At 40.0% G+C, this 26,167-nt stretch overlaps 1 protein-coding gene across 4 annotated transcripts in view; it reads right to left on the bottom strand.

The window, feature by feature from the left end:
* LOC135517792 (nipped-B-like protein) overlaps positions 1 to 24,285 on the bottom strand; it is a 49,381-nt gene extending 25,096 nt beyond the window's left edge. For 2 of the 4 annotated variants that reach the window (XM_064942393.1, XM_064942394.1), the window contains exons 1-4: positions 23,916 to 24,285; positions 10,892 to 11,042; positions 358 to 523; positions 89 to 189 (exon numbers count right to left, since the gene is read on the bottom strand). In XM_064942393.1, the coding sequence (XP_064798465.1) occupies positions 89 to 189; positions 358 to 523; positions 10,892 to 10,955 (331 nt within the window). In that variant the 5' untranslated portion in view covers positions 10,956 to 11,042; positions 23,916 to 24,285. The remainder of the gene's footprint in view (positions 1 to 88; positions 190 to 357; positions 524 to 10,891; positions 11,043 to 23,915) is intronic. The other 2 variants (XM_064942395.1, XM_064942396.1) reach the window with 1 other exon arrangement.
* Positions 24,286 to 26,167: the final 1,882 nt, after the last annotated feature.

Raw genomic sequence — 26,167 nt, 5'->3', positions numbered from 1 at the left:
GCTGTATTAGGCCATACAATGTGCTCCAGAGCAGCGTCCAACACACTCTTCTCCGTACCACCCTGAACCCTATGCCAGGCTGACTTACTTTTCTCCCTGAAGATGTTGGGGTTCCTCGAGAGCACTGTCTGCAGCAGCACAGGCACGTCACCCTCCGGGTCATCACTGCCCAAGTTGTCCTTCAGCTCTCTGCAATGGGAGGGGAGGGGGGTGGGGCAGAAAGGTTACAGTCAGCACATCAGAATAAATCACACACTTTATACATGAATCAACTATGGCAACTGTGGCTCACAACTTTCTCTACTCAGCTGTTTTGAAAACTAGCGTAGAAATGTGCAGGGGTGGGGAGGTACTCACATGTGCTCGGTGGAAACCTGGTTGAGGCTGTGAGCCAGCTGGGACACCAGGTTCTCATCCCGGCAGGCCAGCAGACAGTTGACCTCCTCCGCGATCCTCCCATTGTACAGCAGACTCTTAGTGGTGGTGGCAGGGAGAGGGGATGGCAGGGGCAGCTGGTTTAACACTGCAAAGATGAAGAGGAGACTGGTTAGCCTGAGTGAGTGGGAGGTTGGGTGAGCGAGAAGACATCCGCCATAATGAAGAGACACCGAATATCCCTTTGAGCACAGCCAAGTGAATAATCAAGCTGTGGATAGTATATTATACCACCCAGAAAATAAATATCCCACCTTCCTAACTGAGCTGCCAGGTAGGAAGGAAACTGCCAAGGGATGTCAAGATTTTTTTATTTCACCTTCATTTAACCAGGTAGGCTAGTTGAGAACAAGTTCTCATTTACAACTGCGACCTGGCCAAGATAAAGCAAAGCATTCCAACACAAACAACAACAGAGTTACACATGGAATAAACAAAATATGCAGTCAATAATACAATAGAAAAAGTCTATATACAGTGATTGCAAATGAGGTAAGATAAGGGAGGTAAGGCAAGAAATAGGCCATAATGGCAAAATAATTACAATAAAGCAATTAACACTGTAGTGATCAATGTCCTGAAGATGAGTTTGCAAGTAGAGATACTGGGGTGCAAGGAGCAAAATAAATAATAGTATGGGGATGAGGTAGTTAGATGGGCTATTTACAGATGGGCCATGTACAGGTGATCTGTGAGCTGCTCTGACAGCAGGTGCTTAAAGTTAGTGAGTGAGATATGAGTCTCCAACTCCAGTGATTTTTGCAGTTCGTTCCAGTCATTGGCAGCAGAGAACTGGAAGGAAAGGCAGCCAAAGAGGAATTGGCTTTGGGGGTGACCAGTGAAATATACCTGCTGGAGCGTGTGCTACGGGATGAGGCCAATGGTGATAAAACACCTATAGTTCTCTGTTGATGTGGTTTTACGACACCCTTTAACGACACATGTGGTGTATGTGCACTAAAACTAGTTAACTATGATTTGTGATCATGGTCATCTCTGATCGCTGTAACTAACAAAGGCTGAGACGGGAAAAATGTGCATGCAGGGTTCAACATTAACGATGGCCAGTGGATCTCGTCAGTCACTGGACCGACCTGGCCATGAACTTTTCTGCTCATTTTTTAGTTCCATTTCAACATTTACCTTCTCCGTCACAGTCTACCATTGAAAACCAATGAAGACCACAGGCAGAATACTCAAGCTATTTGTATTTGAGCAATATGATTGGCCATTCATTCAAGCACCACCATGCTACTGATGCCTTCACACAGCACACGCAAACTGTCCAGAGCAAAAAGAAACACACAATAATACATTCGCTGAGCATATTTATTTTACAGAAAGGGATTTACAAAATTAAACTCTGCTTTGGCTGGAACTCGAATTGTTAGGGGGCTGGCCCACATTTGTATTTTTTTATACCTTTATTTAACTAGGCAAGAACAAATGATTAAGAACAAATTATTATTTACAATGACGGCCTACCAGGGAACAGTGCTTTGTTCAGGGGCAGAATGCCAGATTTTACCTCGTCAACTTGGGGATTCGATCTAGCAACCTTTCGGTTACTGGCCCAACGCTCTAACCACTAGGCTACCTGCTGCCCCATGGGGGGAAATGTAGGGAAACAGTTGATTTCAAATGAGGGATTTCGTGGCTAATTGAGGTAAAACAGTAATTCTGCTCAAAGATTATGTATGTATGAACTACATATTGAAACATCCAGCCCAAAGCGGATGTTCAATAATGTCTTAGTCGCCAAAGTACTGGAGAATATCTTTAATAGTTGAATATAGAGAGAAGCATACCAACCTATAGACCAGTGTTTCCCAAAGTTGTTCCTGGGGACCCCAAGGGGTGCACGTTTTGGTTTTTGCCCGAGCACCTCACAGCTGACTCAAATTATTTAAGTTTGATAATTTGTTGATTTTTTTTTGAATCAGCCGTGTATTGCTAGGGCAAAAAACGAAATGTCCACCCCCAGAGGACAGAGTTTGGGAAACGCTGCTCAAGGCCCTGCATGACCCCAATGCATTAAAAAACTACACCATGTCCGGGCCAGTAGAAATTCTGTTTGGGACAGTACATTTTTGGCCAACTGGCCTGACGAGAAAGAAAATAAGTTAAGATTGGACCCTGGCATGGTTCAACAACATCCCAGCTACTCAACAATATTGGTTTCACTGAATAAGGAAGCCTATATGGAAAAGCCTTCTTCCAAAAAAATAAAAATACATTGTACAACCTAAATGCAAAGTATTAAGTTAGGGATAAAATCAATACTTCACATTACTGCATAAAACCAACCACAGTTTTAGGGTTTTTTTGACACTTGGTTCCTTAAAATGTTTGTGCTCAGTGCAGTTCACTTCATTTGTTGTGCAGTGTGAACACTCCAAAGGAACACAGAACCCTCAAAAGAGACCCCGAAGCGAACTGAGACCATCAGGAGAGGTGATCTGAGTTCGGTTCGCTTTAAATCCACAGTCCGGTTCCATTTCAAGGCAATGTGAACACAAAGCTACCCAGGTTTGCTTGTCATTATTTCCACACCACACACTAGACTACTGAAACACTGTTTCCCCTGCCATTAACCCTCACATTGGTGCCACAAAAGAGAGAAGATAAGCAGGTTTGCAGAGCGATTCGTGATTGTCAAGGAAGCACAGAAGTTTTTAGGTCAAGATTATTTGTTTGCCATATGTGATCTATAGGCTAAGAGAGCTTCATAAGCTACCATAAGCTACCTGTCCCAGGTAGAACAGGTCGAATCTCGAGTCAAGTCCAAGTCGTGCATTCTAAGAGCGAGTCAGGTCAAGTCACACGTTTTTTCAAATCAAGTAAAATAAAAAAAATCTATATGTGCAATGACTTGTTCAACTAAATCTTTTTCTATTTATTGAGGCTACCAGACATCCATTTTCATACGTTAGTCTACAACACATTTTGGTTATTTAATAATTACTTTTAACAAATTACAAATGTAATATTCATATGAAAAAAAAAATGTTAAGCAATTTAGACATAACAAAAGAGCAGTAGGCCTATGCCAGGAATTTTTGATTGATGCCACATTGCTGGTGAGCTTGGAAAGTAAACACTTAGAGATTCTCCGGCACGTTTGTATACTTTTTAGCCAATAGTTCTGAAAGTAGAGCTCACGAGCCAAAAGGGCTTACTTAATTGAAGTCAGAAGTTTACATACACTTAGGTTGAAGTCATTAAAACTCATTTTTCAACCACTCCACAAATGTCTTGTTAACAAACTATAGTTTTGGCAAGTCGTTTAGGACATCTACTTTGTGCATGACAAGTAATTTTTCCAACAATTGTTTACAGACCGATTATTTCACTTATAATTTACTATATCACAATTCCAGTGGGTCAGAAATACATACACTAAGTTGAATGTGCCTTTAAACAGCTTGGAAAATTCCAGAAAATTATGTCATGGCGTTAGAAGCTTTTGATGGGCTAATTGACATAATTTGATTCAATTGGAGGTGTACCCGTGGATGTATTTCGAGGCCTACTTTCAACCTCAGTGCTTCTCTGCTTGACATCATGGCAAAATCAAAAGAAATCAGCCAAGACCTCAACACTTTTTTGTAGAACTCTGATTCATCCTTGGGGGCAATTTCCAAACTCCTGAAGGTACCCCTTTCATCTTTTTTGTGTGTTTTTTTATGTTGTTGAATTGTTACCCCTTTTTCTCCCCAATTTTGTGGTGTCCAATTGTTGTAGTAGCTACTATCTTGTCTCATCGCTACAACTCCCGTACGGGATCGGGAGAGACGAAGGTTGAAAGTAATGCGTCCTCCGATACACAACCCAACCAGCCGCACTGCTTCTTAACACAGAGCATATCCAACCCGAAAGCCAGCCCCACCAATGTGCCGGAGGAAACACCGTGTTCCTGACAACCTTGGTTAGCGCGCACTGCGCCCGTCCCGCCACAGGAGTCGCTGGTGCGCGATGAGACAAGGACATCCCTACCGATCAAGCCCTCCCTAACCCGGACGACGCTAGGCCAATTGTGCGTCTCCCCACGGACCTCCCGGTCGCGGCCGGTTACGACAGAGCCTGGGCGCAAACCCAGAGTCCCTGATGGCACAGCTGGCGCTGCAGTACAGCGCCCTTAACCACTGCGCCACCCGGGAGGCCCGTTCATCTTTTTCAAACAATAGTACGCAAGTATAAACACCATGAGACCACGCAGCCATCATACCGCTCAGGAAGGAGACGCGTTCTGTCTCCTAGAGATGAACATACTTTGGTGCGAAAAGTGCAAATCAATCCCACAACAGCAGGAAAGGACCTTGTGAAGATGCTTGAGGAAACAGGTACAAAATATCTATATCCACAGTAAAACAAGTCCTATAACGACATAAACTGAAAGGCCACTCACCGAGGAAGAAGCCACTGCTCCAAAACCGCCATAAAAAAAGCCAGACTACAATTTGCAACTGCACATGGAGACGAAGATCGTACTTTTTGGAGAAATGTTCTCTGGTCTGATGAAACAAAAATAGAACTGTTTGGCCATAATGACCATCGTTATGTTAGGTGAAAAAAGGGGGAAGCTTGCAAGCTGAAGAACACCATCCCAACTGTGAAGCACGGGGGTGGGAGCATCATGTTGTGGGGGTGCTTTGCTGCAGGAGGGACTGGTGCACTTCACAAAATAGATGGCTTAATGAGGGAAAATGATGTGGATATATTGAAACAACATCTCAAGACATCAGTCAGGAAGTTAAAGCTTGGTCACAAATGGGTCTTCCAAATGGACAATGGCCCAAAGCATACTTCCAAAGTTGTGGCAAAATGGCTTAAGGACAACAAAGTCAAGGTATTGGAGTGGCCATCACAAAGACCTGACCTCAATCCTATAGAATATTTGTGGACAGAACTGAAAAAGCGTATGCGAGCAAGGAGGCCTACAAACCTGACTCAGTTGCACTAGCTCTGTCAGGAGGAATGGGCCAAAATTCCCCCAACTTATTGTGGGAAACTTGTGGAAGGCCACCCGAAACGTTTGACCCAAGTTGAACAATTTAAAGGCAATGCTACCAAATACTAATTTCCTGTATGTAAACTTGGAATGTGATGAAATAAATCATTTCCTCTACTATTATCCTGACATTTCACATTCTTAAAATAAAGTGGTGATCCTATCTGACCTAAGACAGGGAATTCTTACTAGGATTAAATGTCAGGAATTGTGAAAAACAGTTTAAAAGTAGTTGGCGAAGGTATATGTAAACTTCCGACTTCAACTGTATCTGCGTCATTGCTCTGTATCTACGTCATTGCTCTCTCCCTCTCGCACTCTGCTGTGTGTGCGCATCTTGCTTGCTGTCACTCAAATACTGAGGGGATGATGCTCATTGGCTGGAACTATAATTACTAGGGGGCTGGCCCACATGGGGGAAAATGGCGCAGCACAGCTTTCAGTAAACAGTTGGTTTCAAACTCAAGTGTTTTCCATAAACACCGCCCATAGGCTAATCAGCCGATAAGACTCATTTTCAGCCAGCTACTTTTCCACTTCATATTAACTAGACTTTTAACTTAAAAAAACATATTTCGCTAGTCCGTCAAACCCTCTCCTTCCAGAATGAACGATATGCATCTCCTAGCAATCTATTGATAGGATAGGCGACTGTCAGTCACAAAGCGAGTGAGGACAGGGAGAAAGTGTCTCATGTCTGTTCTCCCTCCCAGTAAAACTGCTGTGGTTAGTAAACAAAAGGATTTCTTAGGTGTCCTTTCCTAGGATGTCAGGGCTTGCCATACAGTGACGCTAAAGTGAGTGACTCTCGTCTCGTCAGTCAGTATAGCCTACCGAATTGAATCGGTGAGAGCCGTTCATAGGCTATTGATAGGCCTAGGCTTTTTGCCGAGTATCTGCAGATAACTTATGAAAGCATTCGATGAAGAATCAATACTACAGAAACTATAAAGTTGAGGAGAGCCTCATTTTGGTCCAAATATGATAATTAGGGCCCTCGCGGAATCCAGACATTAAAACGGAATTCAACAATATTTTTTTAAATGTATTGACCTTAGTAGGGAATTAACTACAGTGCCTTCAGAAAGTATTCACAGTCCTTTACTTTTCCCCCACATTTTGTAAGTCTAAGAGCTTTGCACACCTGGATTGTACAATATTTGCCCATTATTATTTTTCTAATTCTTCAGGCTCTGTGAAGTTGGTTGCTGATCGAAGCTATTTTCAAGTCTTGCAATAGATTTTCGAGCTGATTTAAGTCAAAACTTTAACTAGGCCATTCGGGAACATTTAATGTTATCTTGGAAAGCAACTGCAGTGTATATTTGGCCTTGTGTTTTAGGATCTTGTTCTGCTGAAAGGTACATTTTTTCTCCCAGTGTCTGTTGGAAAGAAGACTAAAATTATTTTGCCCGTGCTTAGCAGTATTCCATTTCTTATTTTTTATTGTAATTTTTACCCCACTTTTCAAGCCCAAATTCGTGATTATGATCTGGTCTCACCGCTGCAATTCTCCAACGGGCTTGGGAGAGGCGAAGGTCACGTCATGCTCCGAAACAAGACCCGCCAAACTGCGCTTCTGAACACCTGCTCACTTAACCCAGAATCCAGCTGCACCAATGTGTCGGAGGAAACACTGTTCAACTGACGACTGAAGTCAGCCTGCAGGTGCCCGGGCCGCCACAAGGAGTCGCTAGATCACGACTCCTTGTGGAACACCAGGCTGTAGTGACGCAGCAACACTGCAGTGCCTTAGACTGCTGTGCCACCTGGGAGGCCCTTATTCAGTTTCTTTTAATCCTAAAAAACGACAAGCATACCTATAATATGATGCAGCCACCACCATACTTGAAAAAATTAAGAGTGGTACTCAATGATGTGCTGTGTTGAATTTGCTCCAAACATGGCACTTGTATTCAGAACAAAAAGTACATTTCTTTGCCAATTTTTTTGCAGTATTACTTAAAGAGATACTTTGGCAATGAGGCTCTTTATCTACTTCCCCAAAGTCAGATGTGTCAGATTATGTCTCTGTCAAGTATGAAGGAAGTTAGAGTTAGATTTGCCTACAAGCGTTACCCATATACTCCCAGTCATTGCGCTACTAGCAACAATTATTTTCTACACATCTACCAATCGGTGCCCTTCTTCGCAAGGAACTGAAAAACCTCCTTGGTCGTTGTGCTTGAAATTCATTACTAGATTGAGGGACCTTACAGATAATTGTATGTGTGGGGTACAGAGATGGGGTAGTCATTCAAAAGTCATGTTAACCACTATTACTGAACACAAAATGAGTCCATGCAACTTATTATGTGATTTGTGAAGCACATTTTTACTCCTGAAAGTATTTCGGCTTGCCACAACATAACAGGTTGAATACTTGTTCTCTCAATACATTTCAGCTTTTCATTTTTTATTAATCTCAAAAATGTTATACAATCTAAATACCACTTTGACATTATGGGGTATTGTCAAAATTCAGGCTGTAAAACAACAAAATGTGGAAAAAGTAAAGGAGTGTGAACACTTCTTTAAGGCAATGTAAATGTATTGAAAATTAATTAATTTGCCCAAGTTTGTCACAAGACATGAACAGAACGCATCAGGGATTCGTATTTCCTGCAACTTTCTAAAGAGGCAACAAGCATGCCCCTGTCTGTGTCTGGTGTGTACATCTACCACTTTTTGTAGCCGTTAGCGATGATGCGAATGAAAACAGTCTTCTGGTAGATAGAAAGGCTTTCCCAAAACCTTCTCATTTAAATATGAACTACAAAGTAGCCTAGCAGTAACCTAGTAACCTGGCAGAAGATATATTTATTATTTTAATCAATCCAGTGGGTATTTCCTTTGCAAACTCGGCCATCACGTGCACTACAAATCACTTCTAAACAACAGCCTCTTGTGCTCGGTGCACACTTGAATTAAAGGGCAACTACACCCAAAAATCAAAATTACTTAATTTTTTTCCAGGCCTCAAACATTAGCTCCTGACGTGGTTTAAGCATTGTTGTGGACTTAGAAAAACAACAGTGGGTGTTCTATAAAAATTTAGAGCGAAAACCATAAACCTGGAAAAACTCAATGGAGAAAACAGAATTTCGGGAAAGAACAAAACAGAACCAGGCAAAAACTAGATTTTAGGTCCATACCTAAATTGAAACATTTTACATCATTTAGGTTATATAAATCAGAAAGATATAATACTTAAGACTGATATAACTCTTTTATTTTTATATATTTGACCTATAATAGATTTTTCAAGATAATGTGGTCTATATAGCTCCTTTTTCAGTTGTAATAAATTACATAATTTCAAGAGCAAACATCATTGTGGCAATTCATATCTTGCAGTAAAACTATAAATAAGACTAATCAAGAGAAGACAGATTAAATGTTTAAAAAAAAGGCTTAGTAGTCCTGATCAAATAGGCCTAGATGATATCCAAAACAACTAACAATACACTGAAAGTTATTTGTCATTTAAATTGTAAAGTCGTGTCTTTCTACACAATACCCCAACAAATTGTTTCAATCTGGGAAGTAAATCATTTCGCTATGTATCCTATTTTGGATGGAATCAAGCCATTAGAATGTACCAGAGGCCACCAAAATAGAGCTACTGTGGCAAAACATTTTGACCCCTGGGGGGGCAAGACCCCTGCCGCCCTCCGGGCCAGGGGGCGCCTGGCGAACTACTTTTTCCATCTGGCTGGCTCTATGTACGTGTCCTTGTGGCTAATTGAGGTAATACAGTAATTCTGCTCATAGATTATGCACATGTATGAACAACACATTGGCACATCCAGCCCAAAGCAGGAGATTTAAAAAGTACTTACTAGTCGCCAAAATTGCGGAGCATGTCTTTAATATTTTTGATCACCAATAATATTAAAGACAGAAGGATACTATCAACAAACTACTTGTTGATAAGCAACTGCTTGTTAGGGTAAGGGTAAAAGTTAAGGTTAGGGCTAGTAGATAGTTAGTTGAAGTGATAATCTGTAGAGCATCTACAGATGGAGTATCCAAATAAAGTGTTACCCATTTATGGCAATCCTCCCTCCCTACAATTTGACGTTTGCGCTGTACAGCAAATCAGCAATCTGTTGGCTAGCTCACCAGACCTGTGTGGATTGACAGTTTGCTGGTCCAATCAGAGGGCGTTCCACAAGCCAATCTGTTGCAAGTTGCTGTTGCTACTGTCTCTGGCTGAGTGGCGAGTAATCCACCGAGACTCTTCCTCAAAATGAGTGGCAAAACATTATACAAAACCTGGCCAAATCATTTCAAGTCATCAGTCTCAAGTCGAAGTCAAATCCCAAATCTTGAAGCTCAAACGTGACTCCAGTCAGACTCGAGACCAAGTCATGTGACTCTAGTCCACACCTGTTGTGGTGGCGGCATCATGTAACAGGTATGCTTGTTATCAGTAAACTTGGCAGGATCAAAAGAAAATGAAGAGAGAAAAGCAGAGGCTAAATTTTAGAGCAAATCAAATCCTTCTGCAGTCTGATAAAGACATTATGTTGAGAGAAATCCACTTATTGGCAGGACAAAAACCTTAAAGTGAAATTCAAATCTTGGGACTGTTTGGCAGGTGGATAGGAAATGCTGAGTAATAATTCAAAGAAACGATGCCCTGGCACACTGTACTTGCAAAGACACTTGTTTATTTTGTGCCAACGTTTCAGCAACGTGGCTCGTCGTCAGAGGTCATATCTGTATTCAAGCTACCTAGCTACTGGACTACTAGCTACAACCTTATGAACTGTCAAACTCAGGCAAATGGCCACGAACAATGTAAACACATGCCACGCATGCACAGAATGTTTGCCTAGATTTGTAACCCAGAGACATTTACATCCAGGCTTGGACACTTAACCACTGTGTAATGAATTGCATTGAAAGTTGAGGCACTAAGGTAACAAAATGTGCAAAGGTGGATACTTTCTTGATATGGGCACTATACATCATATTCCACTACCAATGCAATTCTAAAGCAAGGGCTATGGAAAAGAGCCATCAATCATACTCAGTTGTAGGAGTGTCCTAAATACCAAGACTGCAATATTCATGTAGTGAACATTATTCCTTTTTTTCCCTTGTTGTAATAAAGCATTAATCAAACAAAGCTCAATTCAAAAATCAGGCTAACTTGGTAAATGAATAATCTAAATACCAATAAACAAGCTTTGCGACAGGCAGCACTGACCATAAAGCAAGCAAAATGGTTGTGATGTACTATTGTTTAAAGGATTGTATACATTTTGAAAACAGCGTTGTATACTAAAGATGTATTAGTATAAAAAAGCTTGCAGCGGGAATAAATGTCAGTAGACTCGGTACATCAAAAATAGCTCGGCCCCACCAGCATCGTTTCACTTGCTTTCCAGGAATCCACCATATCAGTAAATATGTGAGTGGCAGTGTAATACTTACAGTCTGTAAGGCTAGCGATCCCAGCAAGAGTAGTAATGGGAACATGAGGCATATCCCCATTCATGCTGAAGATGGGGGTGGGGGAGTCGTGTCGATGCACAGGTTTGCTCAATGTCGTCGCTCTCCGACTGTTCCTCACATCTCCCGACCGCTGCAGAAGACAGAGGGCTTCATTAGAACAGCCAGCGGCAACGAGAGATGGACAATTCACAATATCACACAACACTCCTCAATGTGCAACACTGCTCAGAAGAGCCGGCGCATGTTAAACCAAAGCCTTGGTGAACATAGAATCAGGGGCTTTCATATCAAAAGTCAAAGTGATGGAGGAAGAATTCTCAGGGATGAACTAACGGGGCTATATTAATTAGGCACCATTGTTAAGCTAAGGCTGAGGGGAATGACACATATGTGAAAGTAGTGCAACAGGATACAGAGGGTTACACTGGTTAGTACAAGGATATAAAACTCATACAACACTCACTGACAACTTTCACTCAGGCAGCAGCTCAAGGTTTTACTTGCATTAGAAATATGACCTAGGCATATTCCATTAAGGAAAAAGGAGCAATAGAAACATCAATTAATGAAATCGCATATGAAGTAAAATAGGCTACTTGTTGTGCAGATGGAGAAATTGTCTACTTGTTGTGCGCATGGTGAAATAGGCTACATGGGGAAATTGGTCAATGGCTGCTAGAGCAAACACACTAGTAGAACACATTAGCAGACATGCATCAGTGGGGAGAAGGAATTGAAGAAAACCGAGTACAGTACTGGTGGTGCCCTTACTCTGACAAGTTCCAGGGGTGTCATCAAAAACAGCCCATACAAAATAATCAGATCCTTTCCTACTGATAATGCAGTGGCTTTGAAGCACGCAGAAGTGTTTTTGAGTAGGACTGAGTGAACTCCAGTGCATTTAAAACGTGTGTGCACTTCTTGCATTTGGACTGAACACCTCATTATCATTCACTACTATTATCCTTGGCCACCGACAAGACAGCCACTGTCAGAGAAGGCAACAGGAGGACTAATTATATCCCTATAGCATGATCAACACCAGACTGACAGTAGAGACCAGGAACGGCAACACATAGCAATAGGCCTAGATGACGTGAAATGGCACAGGTCTATTATCAGTGGTTTCTGGGGTAGTACCTTGATAATCCTAGGACGAGGTGTGTACCCATGCATGCTTAAATGAAAACAGCTACCCCTTTCCGGACCCAAATGCTCATGGTCACTCTGAAGCTGTGCTGGTTGGGTAGGAAGGTGGACGAGCAAGCAGCATATAGGATTATGGTTTAGGGAAGGAAGGCAATTTCTCTGGCGCTGCAGGATCTTCTTGAAAACACTTGACATGTAGCGCCCTATAAAATGTGTCCTACCGCTGAGAAGTTATGATATCTGCCACAGAGGAGAAAACCATGCACCTTCAAAAAATATATTCTACTTATTGTTTTATCTATAAAAATGTCTTTCACAACTAACTTCATTCGTTTTTATTACTTTACGATCAAACCATGTAAACGTCATGACGCGCAAGTGGAGAAGGACCGTCTCATTCAAAACAAGCGCACTTCCGTCCTCCTCCATCGGCTCTCTTCGATTACCTTTGACCTTTTTCAAAATGAGGTGAGAGAGGTCCGAGAGAGGACGCAGGAGATGTGCAAATCCAATTGAGGAAAGGCCCCTGTCTGTGAGTGCACGTTGGTCTACGACTTTCTATAGCCGTGAGCAATGACTTTAATATATTGACAAGTCTTCTGGTAGATGGAAAGGCTTTCCGAAAAATCTTCTCAATCACGAGTGCTACAGAAACATCGCTTACCAAACAACCATCTCAGGTTGGTGTACAGTTGAATTAAAGGGCAACCCAAAAACAACATTTCTTCAATTGTTGTGGCCTTCTGGTGTGATTTAAGCATTGTTGTGCACTAAGAACATTCTTTTATTTATTTTTTTAAAGTGTGATTTTGAGAGCGGAAACTGAAACCTGGAAAAATAAAAGAGAAAACAGAATTTGGGGGGGGGGGGGGGGGTGACGGAATCAGGCAACAAAAAAAAACAGATATGCTCCCTAACTGAATTTGCAGCTAGCTACTGGGCAATTCCATGGTAATTGAATTCAATTTAAATTGTATGCCAAACAAAAACCATTGATTTCAAAGTTTAACAAAATCATACAACTCTCTGCACAAGGACTACTTTTAACAAATTACACTGAACATTTGACAAAAACACATTTACTGGAGGAACTGTGCAGATGAAAAGTTTGGTAACAGAATTCCTTAAAATCTCCCCCAGATTATGTGCCCATGTTTTCCAAAAATGTGTAAAATATCTGCTTGAATTAAACTCTGAAGTAAGATTCAACGATGTCTGCAGAAAGAATGGGGTGTCCTCTATAACATGACACAATTGCTTTCAAAAATCTCTGTTGGTTATTGAACGAGAGTAAGTGAACTAGATTTACACATGGTAACGGAATTGCGGTAACAGAATGTCATCATGTGTCCCTGATCTGCACTACAAAGGTCGACCGAAAGTAGTCTGTTCTTTCGACCAATTGTTAGTGTATTTTTCCATATAAAATCAACGATATGCACTGAGCTTGTTTGATACTTTAAACACACCGTTTGATTAAATAATTAAGACACACAAATGACTTGAGCCAGCGAGTGCCTTAGACTGGGCCTTGGGGTGGTTGTTTCCCTTGCTCTGCATGGTTAACTCTGCTTCGATGTGGTGGCTGTTGTCGTTCTGTTGCTGGTTCGAGCCAAGGGAGGAGCGAGGAGAGGGACGGAAGCTATACTGTTACACTGGCAATACTAAAGTGCCTACAAGAACATCCAATAGTCAAAGGTTAATGAAATACAAATGGTATAGAGGGAAATAGTCCTATAATAACTACAACCTAAAACTTCTTACCTGGGAATATTAAAGATTCATGTTAAAAGGAACCACCAGCTTTCATATGTTCTCATGTTCTGAGCAAGGAACTGAAACGTTAGCTTTCTTACATGGCACATATTTTACATGGAACATATTGCACTTTTACTTTCTTCTCCAACACTTTGTTTTTGCATTATTTAAACCAAATTGAACATGTTTCATTATCTACTTGAGGCTAAATTGATTTTATTGATGTATTATATTAAGTTAAAATAACTGTTAGTTCAGTATTGTTGTAATTGTCATTATTACAAATACACTTTTTTTATTTTATTTATTTATTTTTTTATTTTTTTAATCGGCATCGGCTTTTTTGGTCCTCCAATAATCGGTATCGGCGTTGAAAAATCATAATCGGTCGACCTCTAGTTGGAACAGTGTAAATAATGCTAAATAAATTACGTGTACCAGAGAGTCTGTTCTAACAGGGATTTTTTTTAAATGAAATTATTACTGCAAAGACTAAAAACAGTTGCATGCATCCGTGAATGCAATTGCTGACATGTTGCAGTTCATTTGTTGTTTTGGCTAATTATTCGAGAATCCCTTTGTTATATCATTTGAAAACTAAAATACTTGATTGCATTTCAAAACATGAATGACTTGTATGCTGTGTGATGACATGAACGAATGAATGATTGTACGACGCCCTCTTAGGCCATACAGCTCGATGGTGGTTATACAAGGCTATTATACTAAGACTACTAATGATAATGACATTAGTTATTATTATAATAACAATGATCGTAATAACAATTGTAATAATAACAATTAGAAGGAGGTCAAGAAAAGGAAGGTGTAGGAGCGAGAGCTGCGTGCTTATTGTGTGTAACAAACAGGTGCTGTTAGGTTACAATCGGGACATAAAATAAATGTTTTGGTCCACCAGCCCGCTAAAATTACACCAAGAAAACATAAACAAAGAAAATTGATGAGCATGCTTAATAATGTTTCTAAAACAATAAATGCATTACTAGTAAGAAGTAATGTGTGTATATTGATACAATTGATTTTTTTGACCCAAGACTTTTAACTAAAATATCACAGAGAAATGTTCAGGGGGGTTATCGTGGTAGCACAACTCGAGTCATGTTTGTGTCTGTGAGATTTGAGACTGACTATTACAAGCGTCGTCTTCTCTTCCCTAGCAGTTGATCTCAAACTTAGAGAAACAACCTAGATTGTGAACAAACAATGTAAATAGCCAAGAAATACAAGGACAAATTCTCACTTCAGTAGACTTTCCTTTCAAGTAAATTAGACCAACTTTTATGCCTGTGCGCAGCGCTTCCGAAAATGAATATTTCACTTAGTTCTTCACGTGCTTTATAGATCGGCAGGTAAAGGTGCTCTCGAGCGGCTAGAATTTCTTTGCCATTCAGCCATCAGATTTGCCACAAATGCTCCTTATAGGACACAACACTGCACTCTACACTCCTCCGTAAACTGGTCATCTCTGTATACCAGGCACAAACCCCACTGGATGATGCTCATTTATAAAACCCTCTTAGGCCTCACTCCTCCCTATCTGAAATATCTACTGCAGCCCTCATCCTCCACATACAACACCCGCGACTGAAATGAGCTGCAAAAAACACTCAAACCGGACAGTTTTATCGCAATCTCTTCATTCAAATACTCAATCATGGACACTCTTACTGGCAGTTATGGCTGCTTCGCGTGATATATTGTTGTCTCTGCCTTTTTGCCCTTTGTGCTGTTGTCTGTGCCCAATAATGTTTGAACATTGGGTTGTATTGCTACCATGCTGTGTTGTCATGTGTTGCTGCCATGCTATGTTGTCTTAGGTCTCTCTTTATGTAGTGTTGTGGTGTCTCTCTTGTCGTGATGTGTGTTTTGTCCTATATTTCTATTTTATTTTTTATCCCAGCCCCCAGCATTGCAGCGCGAGGTGGAATAGGCTATAAAGGATTTGTAGTTCTTTGACTTTGTGCAATTAATTTACCCAGCTATGAAACTAAGCAACGGAAATACTTTGAAAACAGCTACTGCAGCATTTATTTTACTATAAATGTGATCACACTTGACTATTTCTATCCATAAATGTGAGTGAAATGCTCCCACTGTGGAGCCCTGACCACCGGCCAACGTGGCTGGTGAAATAGACATCTTACCCACCAATGCCAAATCTACCTGCATTTGGCGGGTGTTAATTATAGGCCCTGATTACAATATGATAATCTTTCTGACCGTTTGGAACAGTGTAAACAGCACTAAATAAATTAAAAGCAGCCTATACCAGAGATATAAATCCTAGCAAAGAGTTGATTTTTTAAACTTGTGAAATTGCTTTTGAGTGTTGCAGTGGCGTGAGGCTTGGAGCTCACAGAATCAGTAGGCTATTAAACAAACTCAAACACGCAACAGAAGCAGGATGTGTCTTATTTCTGTAGATATATATATGATTTATAAAGCCAGGCACATTTAACAGATAGGCTATTGATTATACACCTAATTAAGTTGGGGTTTCCTCTCTCCTCAATTTTCATAGACATTTAAAACGCCTCACTCCACTGCTGCCTCCGCCACATTGTTCTCAACACCATTATGCTGGTTAACTTTGCTATTATGCACAGAGAAACATGGTCTTGGAAAAGGCGGCCATTCAACAGCACACCAAAGATTGTTTCAGAACCGCAGACAGCAACCGCTATCCAATGCGGGGAAAACCACATTTTTTATAAAATATATATTTTTTATTAGTGTTGCACCATTGTTCTTAAATAATATAACCATATACATTTTCAGTAGCATATGTCAGAGCGATGGACTGTGCCATCCCCGTGGCCCCAGCAATGGATTAGTCCACTGAGACAGGCATGAATCAGACGGCTGCCTATTGCACCGTGAAATATATATATATATATGATTTGTTGACTAAAGAACTCTCAGTCGACCAACAGCCTATCAAACAAACAATCAACCAGTCAACTAAATGGGGTCAGCCCTAACAAAGGCATAAATATGAATGTCATTCTCTTCATGGTGATGTATCCTAAATAGGTACACAAAATGTATAAATATGCAATATCCTCCTTTGCATATTATTCTACACAATGGCTATTATTCTAATGAGCTCTGCATCCAAACAAGACCAAATTTGCTTAGTCCTGACTGTACCAAATCTGAACCAATCATAGAGCTCTATGTTTCACAAGTTTGGACATCCAAGTGCAGCACAGTAGAGCTCAGTAGAGTACAGTACAGCTCAGAACAGTAGATCTCAGTAGAGTACAGCACAGAACAGCTCAGTAGAGTACAGCACAGAACAGTAGAGTTCAGTACAATACAGTAAAGTATAGTTCAGTACTGTAGAGTACAATTCAGTAGATTATAGTGTACTCAACTCTAGTGTGCTCTACTGTGTACCATACTGAACTCCTGTGTTGTACTGAGCTATACTCTACTTTTCTTTACTGTACTCTACTGTCTGAACTTGTGAACCCAACTGTGGTTTGTGACTACTATGATTTTCTATTGTAGCCAACTCAATTGCAAAAATTCCATTACCACATTTTCTGAAATTCTGTTACTGAATTGGTAACAGATTTCTTTTGTTTTAATCACTTAAAAATTCATAAACAAAATTGATATCAGTAAAAACTTGAGGTCGACCGATTAAATCTACATGGCTGATTAATTAGGGACGATTTCAAGCTTTCATAACAATCAGTAATCGGCATTTTTGAACGCCTATTATGGCCAAGTACATTGCAATCCACGTGTTACGCGAGTGCAGCAAGGAGCCAAGGTAAGTTGCTAGCTAGAATTAAACTTATTTTATAAAACAACAATCAATCTTAACATAATCACTAGTTACCTACACGTTTGATGATATTACTAGTTTAACTAGCTTGTCCTGTGTTGCATATAATCAATGTGGTGCCTGTTAATTTATCATCGATTCACAGCCTACTTCGCCAAACGGGCGATGATTTAACAAATGCGCATTCGCGAAAAAAAGCAAAATTGTTGCACTAATGCACCTAACCATAAACATCAATGCCTTTCTTAAAATCAATACACAGGTATAATTTTTAAAACCTGCATATTTAGTTAAAATAAATTCATGTTAGCTGGCAATATTAACTAGGGAAATTGTGTCACTTCTCTTGCGTTCAGTGCAAGCTGAGTCAGGGTATATGCAGCAGTTTGAGCCGCCTGGCTCATTGCGAACTGTGTGAAGACCATTTCATCCTAACAAAGACCATAATTAATTTGCCAGAATTGTACACAATTATGACATAACATTGAAGGTTGTGCAATGTAACAGCAATATTTATACTTAAGAGTTGCCACCCATTCAATAAAATACGGAACGGTTCCGTATTTCACTGAAAGAATAAACATTTTGTTTACAAAATTATAGATTCCAGATTTGACCATATTAATGACCCAAGGCTCGTATTTCTGTGTGTTTATTATATTATAATTAAGTCTATGATTTGATATTTGATATAGCAGTTTGGCTGAGCGGTGGTAGGGAGCAGCAGGCTCGTAAGGATTCATTCAAACAGCACTTTTCTGCGTTTGCCAGCAGCTCTTCGCAATGCTTGAAGCACAGTGCTGTTTATGACTTCAAGCCTGTCAACTCCCGAAATTAGGCTAAGAACATTCAATAATCAAAGGTATATGAAATACAAATGGTATAGAGAGAAATAGTCTATAATTCTTATAATAACTATAACCTAAAACTTCTTAACTGGGAATATTGAAGACTCATGTTAAAAAGAACCACCAGCTTTCATATGTTCTCATGTTCTGAGCAAGGAACTTAAAACGTTAGCTTTTTTTTTTTTTTTACATGGCACATATTGCACTTTTACTTTCTTCTCCAACACTGTGTTTTTGCATTATTGCAACATGTTTCATTATTTGAGACTAAATTGATTTATTTTATGTATTATATTAAGTTAAAATAAAAGTGTTAATTCAGTATTGTTGTAATTGTCATTATTACACACACACACACACACAAAAGAACTGCCGATTAATCGGCATCGGCTTTTTTTGGTCCTCCAATAATCGGTATCGACATTGAAAAATCATAAATCCGTCGACCTCTAGTAAAAACACTTACTAATTGATAGGCCTACCTTTACTTGTTACTTCTGTGAACTTTTATTATCCTCCATCCTCATAAGGGAGAGACATTTTTAAATATCTTTAAGATATGTGGGTTTTTGGTAACGGGATTTCAGAAGGCAGAAAAATGTATCTAAATTGATGCATTTCTAATACCGTTTAAGACTTTCTGATAGATGTTTTCTAAAAACCCTTTTCCACCAGTTTGACCAGAAAGAAATTATAGACTCTTATCTGTCATTTAACACCCAATTTGATATGCTCCTACGAACTTCACATGTTGGTGCTCATGGGAAATTTCCTACTACTATAGTTGTTACTATTATTTTAATGTGTATTTCTTTCTGGTCGATAATCATCATTCAAGCAGTAACATTCCCCCATAATCAACTAGTCTATACAAAACTTTTACACCTACTTTAATACAAGTACATTTGCCGTGAATACAGCAGACCTGCAGCCTGTATGTGTAGACTAAAATATGTTGGTAAATGAAAAGCCAACGCTGTAAACAAATTTCAGTCATATGGGATAGTCACAACATTTTCCACAGATAATGGGTCATTTAGCTTGCTCGTGTACTTGGTAGATGAATTTGATAACACTGAAAAAGTAGCTATACTCAAGTTAAGATAGACACGGCATCCGTGCATTAAGTGCTAGCTAGTAGCGAGCAACATACTACGTTTCCATTAGCAAGAAAGTCCTCTTCCCGGCAGCATTTTAGACGGGTGATCTTTGCCATCATTTGCATGCACTACTAAGTAAACATGGTGCATAAATAATGAGGTTGCTAATTTAGCTACGGTGTGCACACAAGCTTTTTTAGGTAACTACCTAGCATTAGCTGCAGAACTAACTATTTAATATATTATAATAACATACATAATACATTCCATTTAGCAGACATTTTTACCCAAAGCGACTTACTATTTCGCGTGCATACATGTTATGTATGGTGGTCCCGGGAATCAAACCCACTACCCAGGCCTTACAAGTGCTATGCTCTACCTACTGAGCTACATGCCTAGCATTGGCCAAATTAGCCATCTAGCTAGCAAAGTTGAATGTTGCTGAATTGTATTTCTGCTTTATCCCAGTGATGCTTAACCATCTAGCTAGTTAGCTAGCTAGCTAGTTACCACCTTGACAGAATCCGACTTCTGTTAATTTCTTCTCTCTAGTCGGGATGGTGCTATGCCGAAATGTGGACTGCCAGAGCGGTTTATGGCTTGGGAAACCACCTCAATCCAAGGATGGAATATGTCACTGTACTCCTAATTATCCTGAAATGATGAATGGTGAATCGAGAAGATTGGAATAGCTACTGGAAGTGTTGTCAAATCCAATGGGCTGCTTTAGCATTAGCTAGCATGCTGACAAAAATGGCAGTTTAATTAAAAACAAGCAGAATTTCAGTCTTCTCAGTGTATCGTTTTGAATAATGGGATAATTAAGAGTACAGCGCCCTCTCACATCCCTGGATTTTAGGTACATTGTCAGAGCCATATTTCGCACCGTCTCCACGGTGTTCTGATCACAGCTGCCTACAATTCAGACTAGAGGTCGACCGATTAATCGGAATGGCAGATTAATTAGGGCCGATTTCAAGTTTTCACAACAATCGGAAATCGGTGTCTTTGGGCGCCAATTTTGCCGATTTTTTTTATACCTTTATTTAACTTGCCAAGTCAGTTAAGAACATATTCTTATTTTCAATGACGGCCTAGGAACAGTGGGTTAACTGCCTTGTTCAGGGGCAGAACGACAGATTTTCAACTTGTCATCTTGGGGGATCCAATCTTGCAACCTTACAGTTAACTAGACCAACGCTCTAACCACCTGCCTCTCATTGCACTCCACTAGGAGCCTGCCTGTTACGCGAATGCAGTAGAAGCCAAGGTAAGTTGCTAGCTAGCATTAAACTTATCTTATAAAAAACAATCATAATCACTAGTTATAACTACACATGGTTGATGATATTACTAGTTTATCTAGCGTGTCCTGCGTTGCATATAATCGATGCAACGCTGGGGGATGATTTAACAGAAGCACATTTGCAAAAAAAGCACAATCGTTGGACGACTGTACCTAACCATAAACACCAATACCAATCTTAATCAATACACAGAAGTATATATTTTTAAACCTGCATATTTAGCTAAAAGAAATCCGGGTTAGCAGGCAATATTAACCAGGTGAAATTGTGTCATTTCTCTTGCGTTCATTGCACGCAGAGTCAGAGTATATGCAACAGTTTGGGCAGCCTGGCTCATTGCGAACTAATTTGCCAGAATTTTACATAATTATGACTTAGCATTGAAGGTTGTGCAATGTAACAAGAATATTTAGACTTAGGGATGCCACCCGTTAGATAAAATACTGAACGGTTCCGTATTTCACTGAAATAATAAACGTTTTGTTTTCGAAATTATAGTTTCCGGATTCGACCATATTAATGACCAAAGGCTCATATTTCTGTGTGTTATTATGTTATAATTAAGCCTATGATTTGATAGAGCAGTCTGACTGAGCGATGGTAGGTAGCAGCAGGCTCGTAAGCTTCGCAAGCACAGCGCTGTTTATGACTTCAAGCCTATCAGCCTAATGGCTTGTGTAACCGATGTGAAATGGCTAGCTATTTCGCTGGGTGTCTGCTAATAGCGTTTCAAACGTCACTCGCTCTGAGACTTGGAGTAGTTATTCCCCTTGCTCTGCAAGGGCCACTGCTTTTGTGGAGCGATGGGTAACGCTGTTTTGAGTGTGACTGTTGTCGATGTGTTCCTGGTTCGAGCCCATGTAGGGGCGAGGAGAGGGGTGGAAGCTATACTGTTACACCGGCAATACTATAGTGCCTATAAGAACATCTAATAGTCAAAGGTTAATGAAATACAAATGGTAGAGAGAGAAATAGTCCTATAAATACTATATTAACTACAACCTAAAACCTCTTACCTTGGAATATTGAAGTCTCATGTTAAAAGGAACCACCAACTTTTATATGTTCTCATGTTCTGAGCAAGGAACTCAAACGTTAGCTTTTTTTACATGGCACATATTGCACTTTTACTTCTCCAACACTTTGTTTTTGCATTATTTAAACCAAATTGAACATGTTTCATTATTTATTTGAGGCTAAATTGATTTTTACTGATGTATGATATTAAAGTTAAAATAAGTGTTCATTCAGTTGTTGTAATTGTCATTATTACAAATAAAAATACAATTTTTATTTTATAATCGGTATCGGCTTTTTTGGGTCCTCCAATAATCGGTATCGGCATTGGCAAATCATAATAGGCCGACCTATAATTCAGACCTTACAGGGAAGATCTAATTACAGTGACTGTACGGTCTGAATCTTTAGACTAGTTACAACCTAACCTAGTCAGTTACCTCATTCACCAGCACCAATTTACAGAGCAGTGCAAAAGAGTAAAAACTAGTTAATGAGAGCTGACTTGCTAATGTTGCTGGCTTAGTCAGTTGAGAGGGCCTTCTAAGCATAATTTTCTAGTCAGGAGGCTAAACATAGTCAGCAACAGAGACTTGCTCCTTGAGTAATGTTAGCTGGATGTGTACATAGTTAGTTAGCTCACCTATAGTTTAACCATGATCGCCTAGATTGAAGGATAACCGTGTGACAAGCTGGATGCATGATTACAGACATGATTATTCTCTCTGCTGCTCTGGCTGACAACATAGCCGCACATCTGTCTCTCTCTCTTTGGCAACACAGTAATCGGTCAGATACAGTAGGCTGCTAATTGCTCACCCAACACCAATTAGGGTCCAATGTATTTAATCAACTTTATTTTCATCAGCTACGCAATAGTCCAACATAGCCCTGATTTATTCATGTTTGTGTTTTACAATAACCCAGTTTTTCACATCCCCTTTCCTGATGATCTAGCAAGCTTTCCAAGCAAGGTGGCTATATTTATTTGCTTTACCAAGTTAAATTAATATCTACAACATCGGATAGATTGCTAATTTCCCTGTAAACAAATGATTCTAAGTTGGTTGAAGTTGCCAATCCTATGCAAAGGGAATAGCTATAGGTATATTTAACATGTTATCAACTAGACAAGGGGTGGTCTCATCACGAATTGTTATGTTAAATCTCTGTGGTGTATCTGATGATTCCATTTGATAAGATTGTAGCTAGCTAGATAACTTGGTGGATAATACATCTGCAGCTATTACTTTATAAGCGACTAGGTCAATTATGCTTAATGTGTACAATTTGGTAGCCTCTAAACGGCGTATAGCAAACTTGCACTGTTTATTAGGCAAACGTTTAAACCAGTTTAGTTGACATTAGAAAAAATATACTAGCCACTAGCTAGTGTGTAGCATTGGATAGCAAGAGCCTATTTCTCAGAACATCTGACTCCAGCATAAAACGTCAGAAAACATTACCCTGCTGAGAAAACATTGAAGTTGCACTTGGTAGTTCTGTCTAAATAGCTAACAAGTAACGTTAACTAGCTAGGTAACGCTACGCACATACTGTAGCAGCTAGTTAGCTATATTATTCTAACCTTTGATAGCTAACAAAAGTTAGCTATGGTTAGCTAGTCAACGTTAGCTACCGAGACTGCAACCGAATCCATGTTTGCCTTGACTCGCCCACACATAATCATTCCTTTGCAACCGTATGACCATCCCGTTTGGTTTGTTATCATGATTGCGCGTGCGGATTAGGATTTTATTTTCAGTTTCAATGGCCTACATCGGCCTATTAGCTTGCTAACTGGACCTCGGACTCGCCTGAGGAAGCGTAACCCCGACCCGACGCCTATATGAGCGGATACAAGGCAACATAAATGTTAAAAACACATATCGGTGCATTCCACAACGGCTATCCAGTTTCACTGAATATAAACAACACCCGTGTAGCCGATCGGAATTGTTTTGTTATGGTACTCCTAAATCTATATTGTACAATCATATTTACCTCTGGATGTGTTGATAAAAAGAAATGGTTGCAAGGGGGTTGGATCCGTGTCTCTAGCTCCCTCTCCGTTCTATCGCTCGAACAGCTCCTCCGAGTAATAATATAACAACAATAATCCGGTTCGGGAGGGTTCGTTCTTCCTTCTCACTGCAAACATCTATGCTTGGAGAGGGGCAAACATTCCCATAACCAGTCCTTGCACCGGTTTATCCCCAACACCGGCAGAAGATGAGTTTAAATTCCAACGGGTTTCGGAAAACAATCAAATGTGAAAAACAGAAATACTATTGACGCGGTGATAAAAGGGATCCACTCAGACTCTCCTCCTTCTCTTGCAGAACAAAATGCCGACCGGAAGAACTGCTGCAGGAATAACTCCCTCCACCGGCGCCAAACCAACTAGCAGGAGCAACCATAGCCAGCAACCCAGTTACTTCCGCCGCTTTCTGCATTACTACTGTACACCGATACCATCCATTCCACACAGATGCTGTAAATATTTTGGAGGACGAGGTCATCCTTGAGTATGTAACCAGCTAAACCAATGTAAGCAGTTAATAAAATAAGATAACTAGCATAATGATAATTCAAATGCATACATAGTAGTTGTGTATGAATTGCATTATTTGATGTAAAACTTTTTTTTAAAGATATTTGGAATTTGGGCTTGGCTCAACAACCATCAACACACACACACACACACACACACACACACACACACACACACACACACACACACACACACACACACACACACACACACACACACACACACACACACAGAGAGAGAGAACAGTTACTTTAAGTTGGTTCTCTAAAAAATAGAAGCATGATGACCACCATGGTAGCAGAGAATTCCAGATATGTTGGTGTTGTCTCCTGCTGCATGCACCCACAAACACCCACTTTCACACTTACCTTTGATTGACAGGTGGGTAGTTCAAGTAAGATTCTACCTATGACAAATAATGAACAATAAGAAAGTTAATTTAATAAGCATAACATTGATGGAAATAGGGAAAATGGCAAAGTAGTCAACAGACATGAATCTATCAAGGTATTAACATGCCCAAACAACAAGAGCTGTTGATCTCTTGTGGAAGAAAGCGAAAGTGTGCGAACTGACATAATTGATTGAACAGGTCTGATTTCAGAAAATCAATAAACAAATAAATACTTTTACTTTCTGTCTTACCTTTATTTGATTTCTTCCTCGCGCTTGGCATCCCATTAACATGGATGGGCCAGCTGTGTATTCAGTTAGCTAGAGACCTGGCAAAAATGTTTCCCAGTAAGATCGTTGTTAGCTAACTTCAGCTAACGCGTTAGCTAGCAAGCAAGCAGAGAACGGACTTTTATTTATTTAACGTTTAACAAATGGACACTGAGAGCAAGTAACAAAGTTCATTCATAATTTACCCGCAAAAATTTTGCAGATACAGATAGCTAACTAGTTTAAAACTGTTTCGGCGCTAGCTAGCCTGGCCAGTAGCTGTTGTCCTCGGAATATAATTCTATTTAGGGAAAGATGTTGAAAAAGTCGCGCTCTTCGATTTTCGGTGGAGTCTGACATAATTCTCGTTGCCAACCAACGTTTCAGCAACAGCATCTCTGAGGCTTTTCCTCTCTGGTTTCAACTATATAAGGCTACCATATACAAACACAAGTTGAAATGAGGTAAATATGGATATTTCATGTAAGTATGAATGGTTTTATCTGATTTTACCTTCTGCAGGTGCTTTGTCAGCCAGAGCATCGGCCAGAGTTGGGTCAACATTTGAATTAAATGCTAGCTATGATGCAGTCCACATACCGGTAGATATTTAACTATAGTATGTAGATGGCCTGCCCAGCTCCTTTATTTCTGTGTATCTACACTTTTGACAAGAAAACGCCCATGTTGAATTTGATCTCATATTTCTTGTGACATTGCTATCACCGATTCATACCCATTATTGACTTGAAATAGCCTACAGTAGTACCATTATGTTGTTTCCGTAAAGGTTCATAATAGGAATGAAAAACCCAGGGGTGCTTGTGGTGTCCCCCAAAGTTATCGCCACAGATGAACGGGAGAAGTTTGCATTAAGTGCTGCTCAAATCTCACCACGAGATGGCAGCAAACGTCCACAAACGATTCAGCCGGCTTTCCCAAGAACCGTTTCATTTTTTATTTTTTATTTAACCTTTAATTAACTAGGCAAGTTAGTTCAGAACAAATTCTTATTTACAATGGTGGCCTACCCCAGCCA

This window comes from Oncorhynchus masou, chromosome 28, assembly GCF_036934945.1.
Source record: "Oncorhynchus masou masou isolate Uvic2021 chromosome 28, UVic_Omas_1.1, whole genome shotgun sequence".
Taxonomy (NCBI): domain Eukaryota; kingdom Metazoa; phylum Chordata; class Actinopteri; order Salmoniformes; family Salmonidae; genus Oncorhynchus; species Oncorhynchus masou.
The sequence above is the reverse complement of the archived record's forward strand: the minus strand, read 5'-3'. Positions and strand labels throughout refer to the sequence as shown.